At 45.6% G+C, this 15,657-nt stretch overlaps 1 protein-coding gene across 1 annotated transcript in view; it reads right to left on the reverse strand.

The window, feature by feature from the left end:
- LOC115094676 (protein O-GlcNAcase-like) overlaps window positions 1–14,691 on the reverse strand; it is a 96,228-nt gene extending 81,537 nt beyond the window's left edge. The window contains exon 1 of the mRNA XM_029607929.1: window positions 14,549–14,691. Within this exon, the coding sequence (XP_029463789.1) occupies window positions 14,549–14,691 (143 nt within the window). The remainder of the gene's footprint in view (window positions 1–14,548) is intronic.
- Between the last annotated feature and the right edge of the window lie 966 nt (window positions 14,692–15,657).

Below are 15,657 nucleotides of genomic sequence, written 5' to 3' on the forward strand. Positions count from 1 at the left end.
GAAAAGAATAGATTGAAGTACTCTGCAAAAATCAGGCAGGTCTAGTAAAGGTTTCAGATGCCACAATAACCGAAGTTTAAAGAATGATGATTGAGTCAGTGCTTTGATATGAGTACGCATTGATAGAGATGTATCTATTAGGTTACAAATAGTATTAAAGATGGTGATGTTCTGTCCCCTGAAGACTATTCTATCGGGAATAAAACAGTAGGAGGAAAACGTGCAAGAATAATGATTTCGGTTTTATTGAATTTTAATGCAAGTTTGTTATGTTTCAGCCACTCATGAATAAATGATAAGCAAATGGAGATGAACTGTTCAGTTAGTACCCATGTAGCCTTTAGAGAGAAGAAAAATTGTATGTCATCTGCATATAATTTATAGAGAATACAAAGGCTAGCAAGTAGTCTGCGTGGGGGAATCAGATAGATGTTAAAAAGAACTGCTGACAGTGCTGGGCTTTGGGGTACACTAGAGGAGAGAGCAATCCAGGAAGAAACATTGGAACTCACTGTAACTTGCTGACAACAATTAGTCAGATAAGCAGTGAACCAAGAAAGAACAGTGAAGGAAGACAGGAAAGGAGGATAGAGAGATCAAAAGTAACAAGGGCAGAAGAAATATCCAGAAGAATGAGTGCAAATGAAAGTACCATTATCAAATTCCTGGCAAATAGTGTCAAAGCTAGAAAGAAAGAGCATTTCAGAATTATGGTACTTTTGAAATCCAAATTGATATTGATCGAGAGTTGAGTATGAATCGAGAAACAAGGCAAGTTGCTGTAACACAGTATTTTCTAATACCTTATCTAGATATTATAGGGATGAGATGGGGCAGTAAATCAAGAGTGGTGTTGGGTCAGCTGTTTTTTTTTTCAGTATTGGACAGACTAATGCCTTCTTCAGAGAAAAAGGAAAGATTACAATGGAAAGAGAAGAATTGACAAATCTGGAGATAAAAATCGCTGTTTCCATTTTTAACAGCTTCAAGAGAGCAGTGGAAGAAGGTTTTAAAAAACTGGTAGAAGAATTTATATTATTGATGGCATAGATAACCTCACAGTCCGATACAACGTCAAAATAGTCCCATCTTACTCCATCTGAGAAAAGGGTGTCAGCTGATTGGTCAGATACACTTTGAAATGACATTCTGATCAAGGCAACTTTATCAGTAAAGTAAATTGCAATTATGTCTGCTAAGTTCACTCCAGTCACGGAAGTGGGAGAAGTAATAGGAACTGAAGAAGGACTAATGATTTTTTTTAACTGAAATAAATAGTTCTCTAGGATTGTTGAATTACACAGATAATTTGTTCAGAGGGATAGCCATGTTAGTCCGGTGCAGCAAAAATGTAATATATGCCATCACCTGCCAGCAATGTCTCTATCTACTGTCTGCATAGGTCAAACTGGTCAATCTATAAGGAAAAGAATAAATGGACATAAATCTGACATTCGAAATGGCAAAATTTAGAAACCAGTAGGAGAACATTTCAACCTTCCATCTGACTTTAAGGTAGCCATAGTCCTACAGAGAAACTTCAAAGGAGCACTCCAACAGGAAACTGCTGAATTGGAACTCATTAAAAAACTTAACACCATCACTCTAGGTCTGAACAGAGTCAATGACTTCATGACTCACTACAACTATCGATGAACTTAACTGTTAGCAGATCGTTCTGTCTTTTCACACTTACCTCAGTTATCAGTAGGCTATACTCTAATGCTATTAACACTCTCTCCACACCATGACCTGCCTAATCCATTGCCTTCTCTCTGTTCTGTATATATTTTACTCATCTCTTGTACATCACCTAATGCATCTGATGATGTGGACTCTGTCCTCAAAAGCTCATGCTTTAATAAATTGCTTAGTTTATAAGGTGCCACTTGACTCCTATCATTTTTGCTACAGATAATTAGGAATAGAGATAGGATTTCTTAATAGCAGTAATTGAGGATTGGTAATTCGACAATAGAGAACAATAATTAAAAATATTTGTTTCTGTGGGAGAGCGGCACCATTTTCTTTCAGTCCTCCTCACTAATTTTTTTTATGGTTGTAGGCCCTGAGTGAACAGGGAGCAGTTTTGGATCTCTTTTTGGTGAAAGTTTTCTTTGATGCCAATTTATCTAAAGTTTTATTTAATGAAGTAATAAGTGCCCGGCGCCCAAGTGCCAGAATAAGTGCCCAGCGTCCACTATGATGTCAGATGTCAGTCGGTGAGCGGGGATTCAGGCATCAGGGCACAGGAGTCCAGGCAAGTACAGCTGTGATGACTGGATGCATTGAGCAGTTGTTTCCTAGGCGGAGGAGCAGGCCAACATGGCTGAGCGACAGGCGGCGGTTCAATGGCAGAAGACCCTCCAACGTCCACATGCCAGAATAAGTGCCTGGCGCTCACTGTGATATCACTCAGTGGGCAGGGCTTAGAAGCAAGTTAGCAGCATCTGGCCACCGGCAGCTCTTTAATGCTGTCTGCTGGACCACAAAGGAGGGAGGTTGGCAAGTCTGATTTCAGACAAACTGAGACCCAGGAAACAAACTTGAAAAGAGGTCGTGGATCTTGAAAACTCTGCCTCCTGCCCTCCTCCAAGGGCAATTCCTGGGCATTCTCCCTTCTTCCCTCACCCCTCCTTGGCTCCTTCCTGGGTGCTCGTCCTTCTGCCTTCTCCCCCCCCCCCCCCCCCCCCCCCCCCAACACCTTTCTGTTCTCCTTCCTATTCTCTCTCCCAACTTCATGGCCTCTTCCCAAGTTCTTACCCTCTTATCCTCCTTCCTCATGGCCTCTTCCCTTCTGCCCTCTTCCCACCATAGTACCATCTTAGGTACTCTCTCCTGCCCTCTCTCAATGGCTTCTTTTGGGGTTTTCTCTCCCTCCTGCCCTACCCTTTCTCCCTTCATGGCTCCTTCCCGCATATTTTCCTTCTTGAACTTTCCATCCTACCCATCCTTAGCCCCTCATCCCTCACCTCATTTGGTTGGATCCAGCACTGGCACTGGGGGGAGCAAGCAGATCAACTGCCCTGACTGTCCAAGGTGAAGTCAAAGGGAGGAGGATCCAGGCAGGGAAACCTTCACGCTGGTGTCACGGAGACCTGAGAAGAATCATGACAGGGTCTGTGAGCTCTCTGCTCATAGGATCTGTGGTAGTCCTTCCCTCCGCTTCTCGCATGCGCTTCCTGTTAGCTAGGAAAGCAGTGCAATGGGGTGGGGTGCCGCAGGGCCTATGACCGTGTAGCTCACAGGCCCCACCATACTTCCTTCTCAGGTCTTTGCGGTGCCACCTTGAAGACTGCCACTATCTGGATCCTGCTCTCTTCGGCTTTGCCTCAGACAGACTGCAGAGCCCTCTGTCACTTTGTTGCTCAGTGAAATTGCTCTGCTTGCCTCCATGCCCATCCCAGCATTGGACATTGGGATGGCAAAGAAAGGCAAGACATAACCTAACCTGATGGTTAGAGCAGCAGGCTACAACCCAGGGAAACCAGGGTTCACATCTCACTGATGCACCTTGTGACCTTGGGCAAGTTGCTTTACCCTCTGTTACCTCAGGAACAAAATTAGATTGTAAGCTCTATGGGGATAGGGAAATATCCTTAGTACCTGAATATAATCCTCTTTGATGTACACTTTGAAGTGCCAAAAAGCTTAATATAAAAATCTAAATAAATAAATAAACCCCTTGCCCCCTTGAATTGACACTACTGCCTGTCAGATAAATTATCTTAATTGTACATTTACTAAAAAAACAGAAAAGAAATCTGATATACACTGTTGCTGTTGACATGTGACATATAGAATTACATGACATGATTTATGCCCAAGATATTTTTAAACAAACATTACCTCAATGGGGATGGTGATAAGTGTTATTGATTTCAAGGCATGTCCGCTCTGTACCACTTCCAGATTTAGAGAACAGGAAAGGATGGAATGGCCAGTCAGCTTATAGGACTGATCAATATTTGATTCATAGACCAGCACAACTTATTTCTGCTGCAAGGAGAATTTACAGAATTTCAACTCCACATCAATTTTCAGTGCTGTGGAGGCCTTTTAGGTGATGTTATTACAAAAATAAAATGAAAAATCTGTAGAACATTTTAAAAGAAGGCCATTGTGTGCGAGCATAGTGCATTTCTCCTTGAAGCCAATGCATCTTTCTTCTGACCTCCAGCATGCCCTACTGTTCTAGAATAAAGACCCAATACATCTCCTTCCAGGAAGCACATGCATGACCATCAGCAGTCTTTGTATCCCAGTAATTAACCCTCCACCCTTCCATAGCACTATGTCATGACCTCTCAATCCTGAATTACATTGTTTAATTGTAATGTATATGTCTATATTCTGAATGTGATTTTTATTCTTTTTATTTAATTACAGTACAAACCACTCTGAGTACAGTTTTGGGAGTAGGACGGTGTAGAAATGTGAAAACTAAATGTCTTATTACTCCATCTGCTATTTCAGTAGCAGACTCCATCAGTGAAGCTCTATGAAGTAAGCTCAATCCTGACCCAATGCAGGCTCTGCTGTTTCAATTCTGAGACTCTTATAACATAATATCTGAAGAGCAGCTTTCTCCATTACTGAAGATTTGACCTAGAGAAGATGTGAAAAACCAGGTTCCCAGATATGAAAGGGTGTACAGCCTCACTATCCAGTGCCCCATATAAATTACCTCACTCCTTTAACTATACAGGTCCCCGAAAGGGTAAGGGAAGAAATATAAAATTCTAATAGTGCTTTTTTAAAAGGCGAAATAGCAGTGCTCTGAAAGGGTTATGGCAGGGTGCTCTAGAAAGAAAACTCAGTACCTTAAAAGAGTTATGACACATCTCTGTGTGTCATAACTTCTATGGCCTCTCCATCAATGGAGAGGCCATAGAAGGGTCATGTAAAACCTCTGGAGGGACTCCATGAGTGTCATGAAAAGTTAATGGTAGGGTTCAAGAGATATTCTGGAAGTGTCTTAAAAAAAGGTCATGGCAGAGCTATGGAAGCTTCCCACCCATAAGCAGCACTGCCGACTGGATGAAGATTTCCATTTTTCTAGACCTTCGCCTGCATGAGTAATCACTCTGCCTTGTGACAAAGGGGATCTAACATTGAAACACGGGGGACTTACCACTGGAAGAGAACTCTCCGCTGCTCCATAGACCATGGCCTCCCATAAAAACCTGCAACACAAGGGGAGAGGAGGAAAGGAGGAAAATATAAGAAGTAACAGAGAAATCAGTGAAAGAGTAAAGAAGAAATAAAATATAGGGAGGAAATGCGTGCACCAGATAGAGAGCGACAGCAGTAGGGTATAGGAGGAAAGAGAAACAGAAACAAAAGGAGAGATAAATTAAAGGAAGAGGGAAGGAGGGATCAAAAGAGAAAAAAAAAGGAAGACATAGATCACTTCACCGTGCTTCCAAGTACAAATATGTAGGGGTGAAATGGCAGAACACAAAAGCTGAATTAGATACTAAATTAAAACAAAACTGTCTTCTGAACTCATAAACCTTCCTCTCAAAAAAAAAATAGCTAAAATGTTTTTCTCCTAACAAAGTAAGAGTTTTGAGCTCCCAATAGGAGGAGATCAGGGTTAAGATACCTGGGTGTCAGGAGGCTCTTTTACTGACAGGATGTCTTAGGATCATTGTACAATATCTTCTGATGTCTCCTTGGTAGCAATTTTTTTTAAAAACACAGGTGCCTCCTCACTCTCCGTTTTTTTTTTTTTTTATCACATTTGATAGAGGCAGAGTGGTTACATAATCCAGAAGATGCTTTCACTCCCAGGACTCTCAGAATTGAAAGATCATTTTTTAAGATATAATATAAATATTGGGCCCCCCCTGTGCAATTCTTAGATTTGTCCAGTTGTAGCCTCACCTTCCCTTATATATTATCGAGGATGGGCTTCTTTTCACTAAACAGTAAAAACGAGGAAAGAGGTCTGGGGATGCCGCAGGTGTACTGGGCACACCCAGATCTTTAGGGTGATTACCTTGGGGGGGACACCCTAAAATTAAAAAGTAAAAATAATTCAACTGTTAATGTCAGAATGGTATAAACGTAAACAAATAAAATAAATAATGGTGTTCATGGCTCTGGCATTTAGGGTTGCCAGCTGGCTCCCATTTTCAGAGCAGTTTGAGCCAGTCCTGCTTTTACCCCACAGCATGCCTGGGCTGCTGGTTCCGATTTCCCCATGAAAAGCCGGGCAGTCAGCCCGTGCACGTAGTGGAGTAAAACCGAGACTGAATCAGCCTGCCCTGAAAAAAAGAAAAGGCGCGGCGGGGGGGGGGGGAGATGTCAGAAATAGCTGAGAAGCCTACAGTCTGCCATTCTGAGCCTCTCTCATGAGGCGAGGATGCTGTAGGGAGCAGGGTAATTAATTAGCGATGCAGCCGCATTTTTCCAGGATCTAATCCTGTTCTTCAGCATCATCACGCCCAGGATAGAGAGGACAGGCAGTGCAGCCAGCATCCTCCATAACGCTTTCAGCTCTGCCTCCCAATTGCACCGGCCTACCCCGACCCCCTCTTCCACGGACACGCAAAACGCGTCCTTTATTGTGGATTCATTCTGGTCCACGTTCTACCCTCTTGCGCGTGCTCTTCTCGGGCCCCTTCGTTTCTTTCCTCGTGCTCCTCTCTCAGTCCTCCCTTTCACTCTTATTGCTGCTCTCCTCCCTATCAGTAGTGTAGCTCTTTCCTGCCATCTGTTTCCAGCCTGCTTTCAGTCCCCCCCCCCCCCCCCCCCCTCCTCCATTCATGCTATTCTCTTTCTGCCTTTCGTCTCTACCCGTCTCCACTTCTCTGACACCACCCCCCACCCCCACCGGCTGCAGGTCAGGGTCCTGAACTGGAGAGCAGCAGCATTTCCCCCCCGCGCTTAGGAAACGGCGCCGCTTACCTTCCACCACCCCACAGAGGAAGGAGTGGGATGGCCCTCTGTCCATCTGCTGGAGGGAGAGAGGGGGATATTAACGACTAGGAGAATACGGAAGGGGGGGGGGGGAAGAGAGAGAGAGAGAGAGAGAAAGAGATGGGGAGGGGGAATGATGAAAAGAGAGATTGGGGCAGGGGAGGTAGCGGGGGGAAACAGCAGAGTCCCTGCAGAAGAGGCTGCAGTGGTTAGAGCAGCAGGGGAATCATGGGCTGGAGTCCTCCCGCTCTCTTCTCAGCCTCTCTCAGCTAAGGATGCCGCTGCTCCTCTTCCCGCTGCTGATGCTGCTGAGGCTCAGGTCACACCCACTCCCCCTTCCTGTCTCAGGAAAACCTCAGCCTCCCCGCCTGGGAGTGCAGGAGCCAGACGAGGAGGGACTTTCTGCAAACTAACGAGCAGCACCCTGGTACGGGGGGAGGGGAGGGGAGGGAGCCCTTTGCTGCTCCTCTTCTTCACTTTGAAATTTGTATAGACCTTGCTTTAAGCTAAGCACAGGTAGAAGGGAGTCGCGGATGTGAGATGTCTTGCCGTTTGTGAGAAAGTTGTAGCGTCCGAGTGTGAGAATTGTGAGCGGTCCCTGGGAGAAGGCTGGTGAGTGGATGGAGTGAACTGTTGGAGTCGAGGAAATGATGCTGGCTGCCATTTGAAAGACTTCGCTACCTACAGCTAAAACCTGCTCTTTCAGCGATCAGTGACGTTCGCCTGATTTCTCCATTCATTGTCTCAGTCACATAGATAGATAGATATATACATACATACATACATATATACATATACACACACACACACACACACACACACACACACACACACACACACACACAATCACATAGATAGATATATACACACCCACACAAAACAGCAAATTAGTTTCACAGGTGCGTATGTAGGTTCATATATATATATATATATATATATACACACATATTTTATTATCCATCATCATCAATTTATTACTTACAAAGATTTAAATCAAAGCATGCACTAAAGTGAAAAAGAAGCACATTCTAGCTGTGGTTGATGATGGACAGAAGAAACACAGGGAGTGTGGTAAGCAGAGGTGTAATTATGTCCTTTTTAATGAGGTCTGAAGATTTTAAAGTGGAGCCAAGCTGCACAGATACATTTGAATGTGCACTAGTTAGGTTTCTAACAACAATCAGTGTTGGTTTCTCCTGACAACCCTCCCTTCTCCTGCTCATGAGGACTCTTACTAATCATTTTCTTCCCCTCTGTGTGTGCAGCTATCTCCTCTGTAATGAGCTTCAAGTACTTTCTTTGGAACTGAGGTTAGGTAGGATTATTATAAAGTGCTAGCTTACACAGCTGCCATAAGTGTCCAGCTCCCATGCATATCAACAGAGGCCTTTTTAAAATGCTTTTGACATCTTTCTTTGGCCTATAGCATAAATCTTTTCTATTGTTTTAACCACACCACATCTTTTACTCTATGTAAAAAGGAACCTTTGACAATTGTCACACACATTCCCCAATTTTAATTTGTGTTATTTGTGAAGGTTGGGAGATATGGACAAGCCCATTCAAACTGCATTTAAATGAGCAGTGCTACTTTCCTTTCCTGTTTAAGGATACTGATCTCTTTCAAATCATTTCTTCTCACTAAAGACTCTCATAAGGGTCATTAACTTGAAATAGCTTCTATTTTCATTTTCTTTCCTTGGCCTCCTCCATCTTCCTTTCATAAAAGTCCCTGTATTTGGGTCAAAGACAGATCTGCAACAGCCTGTACACCCTTGAGGGAGTAGACAGAATGAGAAATGATCCAAGAAAGCTTGAGTAGTGGTTAAATGCTTGACAGTAAAGCTTCAATGCAAGAAAGTACAGAGTCATACACTTGGAAATCTGCAGAAGCAGTAGATGGCGAAGAGCTGATGTGCACCGGCCGGGAAAGAGATCTCGAGGCAATAGTGTTTGATCACCTCAAGGTAGCAAAATAATGAGATCAGGTGATGGCTAGAGCTAGAGGGAATCTTGGGTGCATTAGGAGAGGCAAAATTGGGAGGAAAAAAAAGGGAGGCAATAATGCCTCTTTATAAGTCATTGCTGAGATTTCACCTAGAATAGTATGTTAAATTCTGGAGTATCTCAGAAAGGATACAGTAGACTAGAGATGATCCAGAGAACGGTAACCAAAATGGCATGAGGTCTATACCAAAAGCCTTATGAGATAAGAAGGAATCAATTCACTATGTATATATATTAGGGATGTGAATCGTCAGATAGGTCGGCCCCTATGACATAATGAGGGCAAAGGTAGCACCGGCGCCATTTTGAATACTGGCAATACGGCCGGCATGCAGGAGATCGCTCCCGGACCCCCGCTGGACTTTTGGCAAGTCTTGTGGAGGTCAGGAGGCCCCCCAAGCTGGCCAAAAGTCCCTGTGGGTCCAGCGGGGGCCCGGGAACGATCTCCTGCACGCGGGCCGTATTGCCAATATTCAAAATGGCGCCGGCGCTACCTTTGCCCTGTCACATGGTAAGGGCAAAGGGCCATCGGCGCCATTTTTTTTTAGCCCAGCTGATAGCGTGGGAACGGGAGATCGCTCCCCACGGACCCCCTGGACCACCAGGTATATGTAAAAAGTTTTTTTGGGGGGGTCGGGAGAGTGGGGGGGGCTAAGGGGGTAATTTTAAAGGGTCGGGGTGGGGGTTTTTTTATCGGCGCGGGCCTCACTAAAAAAAATTAGTGATGTCAATTGGAATCGGAATGATTCCAATTCACATCTCATAACGATCAGATTTCCCTCCCAGCCGAACCCGATCGTTAAAACGATCGGGCACACGATTCACATCCCTAATATATATACCCTAAAGGAGAAATGATAAAGGCATTTAAATATCTGAAAGGTACTAATGCATAAGAAACACTTTTCCAATGGAAAGGTGTTAGGAGTTGCAGCCCGCAATTAGCCTCATGAGTCTTGGTGTTGTGTCTGTAGACCCTTGGGCTGAGGTAAGATTGGCTCTACCTGCAGGGACTGGGCAGGAGCTTCACCTTCACTAGCCTTCGGGTGCCGGGGTCCTGCTGGTGACTGGAGGCATGATCCAAGGCCAGGTGGAGGTTGTAGGCGTGAGGCGAGTAGATGTGTCGGTGTTCAGGCAACAGTCAGAGGCAGGTAATGTTCAGGCATATCCAGAGTCCAGACAGAGATCAAATCAGGTATCCATCAGAGAGAGGAAGAGGAATGGTTAGGACAGAGGCAGACAGGCAAGGCAGAAGCAGGTTGGGTAGAAGAGGACTAGGGCAGGTAGAAACGAAGACTGGAACATGCAGAGATGAAGACTGGAACATGCTTAACACAAAGACTGGGCTTGGGAAACAATGTGTACTATATTCGGTAGTTGGACCTGTTGCTGAGGCAAGTTGCTTCTGGGGAGCTGCCCTTATATAGGACAGTAGCAGTGACGTTATCATCAGGGGCCATGTGAACTTTCCCACTGTGGTCCCTTTAAATGTGGCAAGGTCATGCATACGCAAGCCTAAGGAGAAGTGTGGTGTGTTGCTGTCAGCAGCATCCTGTCGCGTGGTGTCTGGCGATGTGCTGGCGGCATTTTGCCATGCTGTGGAGCAGCGTGGCTAGCCCAGTGCCTGAGGTAAGGGCCCTGGTTCACAGGGTTAGCCTCTGGACCGCTGAACTCAATAGTACCCCCCCCCCCGTCTTATGCCCCCTCCCTGAGGTCTTGGGCTTCTTGGGGTACCGCTGATGAAAGTCTGTGAGAAGATTAGGATCCAATATGTTGGATGAGGGTTCCCACGAGTTTTCCTCCAGGCCATAGTTCTTCCAGGAGATTAAATATTCTATTCTTTTGCCCCTCCAGAGGGAATGTAGGACCTCTTGGACTTCATATGTTGTGTCTCCATCAGCAATGATCTCCTGAGATTCAGGCATCACTCTGGAGGGCCAAGAAAGCACTACTGGCTTGAGCAGAGAAACATGAAACAAGTTGTGGATTTTCAGGGTAAGTGGCAGCTTTAGCTGATATGTGATTGGGCCCATTTGTCATAATACTGGAAAAGGCCCAATAAATCATGGTGCCAAACGTATTGAGGGAAGCTGTAGGCATAGGTGCCAGGTACTTAACCAGATCTTACCCATCTTGAACTACGGTGCCGGTCTCCTTCAGTCATCTGCTTTCTTCTTGGCTCAGGTGGTGGCCTTTTTGATCAACTGATTGTTTTTCTCCCATACATCGTGTTATTCTTGTGATGAGAATTAGGCCACAGGTGAAGGAACTGTTACGGGTAGTGGTAACAGAGGCAGATGTTGTTTTCCATAAACCAACTGGAAAGGGGAAAAGCCAGTGGCTGCATTGACATGATTTTATGGGAAAATTCAATCCAAGGTAGGAGGGCAGCCTAGTTGTCCTGGCGCTCATTGACATAAGAGTAGAGGAAGATTTTATGAGTGTGGGTGATAGGGATGTGAATCGTTTTTCTGACGGATGAAAATATCGTATGATATTTTCAAATCTGTCAAGTATCAGGGGGTTCCCGAAAGCGATAGGAAAACCCCACGAAATTTTCGTGTGGTTTTCTTATCGTATTTTTTTGGGGGGGGGAAAGAAAAGGCACACAGAAAAAAAAACCCCAAACCCATCCCGACCCTTTAAATCTAATTATTTAGAATCCCCCACCCTCCCGACACCCCTCCCAAAAAACTTTTCTAAAGTACCTGGTGGTCCAGCAGGGTCCCGGGAGCGATCTCCTGCTCTCAGGCCATCGGCTGCCTCTAATCAAAAAGGTGCCGAAGGCCCCTACCATGTAACAGGGGCTATCGGTGCCATTGGCCGGCCCCTGTCACATGGTTGGAGCAATGGACGGCCAGCGCCATTTTTAAAAAAAAAGCAGTCAGAACCGTGGGAAATGAATATTTCCTGTGGTTCTATGAACCCGATACCATTACCAATTCCGGAACCGATTCACATCTCTAGTGGTTGATACACTCTACTTGCACATTGCCTTGCAGGTGGTAGGCCGTTGTATAGTCAAGCGTGATACCAAAATTTTTGCAGAGATAGTACCAGTACCACACAGCAAACTGAACTACTCTATCCGATAGTATATGCCTCAGTAATCCATGTAAGTGAAAGACATGGAGGGTGAAAAGACATACTAATTCCAGAGCTGAAGGAAGGCCTGATAATTAGATGAAGTGTGCCATCTTGGAGAATTGATCAATTATCACCCATATCACAGTAGCACCATTAGAGACAGGGAAGTCCATGATAAAGACTGTAGATAAATGGGTCCAGGGTTCCCTGGGGGCTGGCAACAACTACAACAGCCATGCAGCGCTTTTTTCTGTGCACAGGTGGGACACAAGTCGACATAGGCCTTGATGTCTTGCTTCATTTGAAGCCACCAGTAGTGCCGTTGAAGTAATTCAAGGGTTTGTGCCCATCCAGCGTGTCCTGCTACCTGAGAGTCATAGGCCCATTTCAATACTTTCTCATGCAGTCTGGAAGGTACTACCATCTTCCCTGGAGGGACAGGTACCATGGTGGCCAGGAGTATCTTAATGGGTCAGTGATGTGCCTAGGGGGCTCTGGAGCATCCTTGGTCTGGAAGGAAAGTGAGAAGACATCTGCTTGTTAATCATTGCATGCATGGCAATACCGTAACTCAAAATCAAAATGGGCAAAGAACAAGAACCAGCAGACCTGTCTGGCATTGAGTTGCTGAGCTTGATGTAGATTTTCAAGGTTCTTGTGGTCCATGTATTTAGTGATGCGATGTTGAGTCCCCTCAAGAAGATATTGCCATTCTTCTAGAGCCAACTTGACTGCCAAGTGCTCTTGATCTCCAATTCTGTACTTGCGTTCAGCTGAGGAAAATGTCTTGGAAAAGAAGGAACAAGGACAAAGCACCCCTTCATAACTGTGTTGGCAGAGGACAGTCCCTACCTCTAGGGTAGAGGTATCTACTTCCAGAATGAAGGGCCATGTGGGGTCCAGTTGATACAGGAAGGGTTTGTCAACAAAGGTGTCCTTTAATTTCTGGAAAGGATAGACTCTGGTGGCCACTTTATGGGTTTAGTGCTCTTGTGGGTAAGGGGGACTGCCACAGAGAAGTAATTGGGCATAAAGGAGCAGTTCACTCATCTCCAACACTGCGCTGCCCTGGCTGAGTCTGTGCTACTCTATCTCTTGTGGCCTGAGCCATCGTCGTTGCTGCCATTTTCTGTGGTGGGAGAAATGCTGCCAACTCCTGCTGCCGGGTAGACACCACCTCCTTCATCCATGGGTTGAGGGAACGCTGCTATTCCTGGCCTGCTTCTTCATGGCCCAGGACGCCAACTTCCTTTCTGCTGCTGGTGTCTTCCTTGGCATGCACGTACGTCTGTTTGCAATTTAAAGGGACCTCAGTGGGAAAAGTCCTGCGGCCCTTCCTGATGAGGTCATGCCTGCAGCCCTATAAAAGGACTTCTCTGCCAGTCGCTGGTTGTCTTCACAATGAATTGTTCCACCCTGGAGTTCCTGTTCCAGCTCTTACTCCAGGAGTTGTTGGAGTTCTTGATCTTCACTTCTTCAAGATCTTCATTTTGTCATGGGAGCGCCTCTATGTTTCTTTGTTTCATGTTCCATGTCTCCCATCGGTTCTTGTCTTCAGTGTCTTCCAAGTCTTCAGTCGTTTCTGATGTTCCAGTCTTCATCTCCAAGTCCCGCCTTCCAGGTCTTCTTCTTGAGTCTTCTTCCAGGCATGCTAGTGTCATAGTCCGCCACCAGCCCAGGGGTTTTGTAGGGAGCCTTGTGGCAGAAGACCTGTCTCCTAGTCCATCTGTATTGGCCAAGTGTCCAGAAACCCCTCGTTTTTAAATGCTGGGGTACCATCCCTAGTTCTGAGTTCCTGAGTCCTTGAATCCTGTTCCTGGTCTTCGGAGTTCCTTGTCCCAGATTCTGTCCAGGTCCAAGTCTAGTCCAGAGTTTGCTCTGTCTTCGGTGTGGTCCGCGACCAGCCCACGGGCTATGTAGGGTGCAGGGCTCATTCCCTACCTGAACCTGTGTGAAACCTGAACCTGAGTCTTTTCTAGTTCCTAGTCTCCAGTGCCTTCATATAAGTTCCAAGTCTTCAGCCTTCATCTAAGTTCCAAGTCTTCTATGCTTTCGTCATGTCATAATGCCTGAGTCATCTTCTGTCCTCAATCCCCGTCTGTCTTGACGCTCAAGTTGTTCCCAAGCAGCAAGTCCAAAAGGGATTTCAGAGTGGCTGGAGGGCTACCCCAGAGATCAGCATTTCGTTCTTGGGTCTCACCTCTGTGCATGCAGGTTCAGCGGAGTTTCCAAGTCTTCAAGTGCTTCAAAGCTTCAGCCCAGCCCATGCCTGGATACACTTGCCTACCCATGGTGCATATCTTGGAGCTTTGCCCTGGGGTTGTGCCATGGGCCAACGGCTCAAACTCTTGTCTGCTCCTGAGCAGTGTCGGCGCTTACAACAAACTGGCAGTAATAACTAGCAAACCCCAGGAATCTTTGTAAGGCCTGGAGCCCCACTGGGCGAGGCTAAACCATAATGGCTTTTACTTTGGCAGGGTCCTGTTGCGACACTGCTTTTGGGCTAGGCCCACAAACAGCCTCTTACCTTGGTACAGCGGCTACTGCCGCCGTCCATGGCTGGGAGCCTCTGCTGACCAGGTCCTTGCAGCATGGCGCCGCCCCCTCCTGCTCTTCGCAGCTAGGCTGCCGCTGATACTTCTCCCTATGCCGCCTGGAGGCTGCCAACATCTCCACCTTCCATGCGGTAGTGGAGCCGCTGCCATTTATCTTCCATAAGAACATAAGAACATAAGAAAATGCCATACTGGGTCAGACCAAGGGTCCATCAAGCCCAGCATCCTGTTTCCAACAGTGGCCAATCCAGGTCATAGGAACCTGGCAAGTACCCAAAAACTAAGTCTATTCCATGTAAACATTGCTAATGGCAGTGGCTATTCTCTAAGTGAACTTAATAGCAGGTAATGGACTTCTCCTCCAAGAACTTATCCAATCCTTTTTTAAACACAGCTATACTAACTGCACTGACCACATCCCCTGGTAACAAATTCCAGAGTTTAATTGTGCGTTGAGTAAAAAAGAACTTTCTCCGATTAGTTTTAAATGTGCCCCATGCTAACTTCATGGAGTGCCCCCTAGTCTTTCTACTATCTGAAAGAGTAAATAACCGATTCACATCTACCCGTTCTAGACCTCTCATGATTTTAAACACCTCTATCATATCCCCCCTCAGTCGTCTCTTCTCTAAGCTGAAAAGTCCTAACCTCTTTAGTCTTTCCTCGTAGGGAAGCTGTTCCATTCCCCTTATCATTTTGGTAGCCCTTCTCTGTACCTTCTCCATCGCAATTATATCTTTTTTGAGATGCGGCGACCAGAACTGTACACAGTATTCAAGGTGCGGTCTCACCATGGAGCGATACAGAGGCATTATGACATTTTCCGTTTTATTCACCATTCCCTTTCTAATAATTCCCAACATTCTGTTTGCTTTTTTGACTGCCGCAGCACACTGAACCGACGATTTCAATGTGTTATCCACTATGACACCTAGATCTCTTTCTTGGGTTGTAGCACCTAATATGGAACCTAACATTGTGTAATTATAGCATGGGTTATTTTTCCCTATATGCATTACCTTGCACTTATCCACATTAAATTTCATCTGCCATTTGGATGCCCATTTTTCCAGCCTCACAA

Source organism: Rhinatrema bivittatum, chromosome 1, assembly GCF_901001135.1.
Source record: "Rhinatrema bivittatum chromosome 1, aRhiBiv1.1, whole genome shotgun sequence".
Classification (NCBI taxonomy): Eukaryota; Metazoa; Chordata; class Amphibia; order Gymnophiona; family Rhinatrematidae; genus Rhinatrema; species Rhinatrema bivittatum.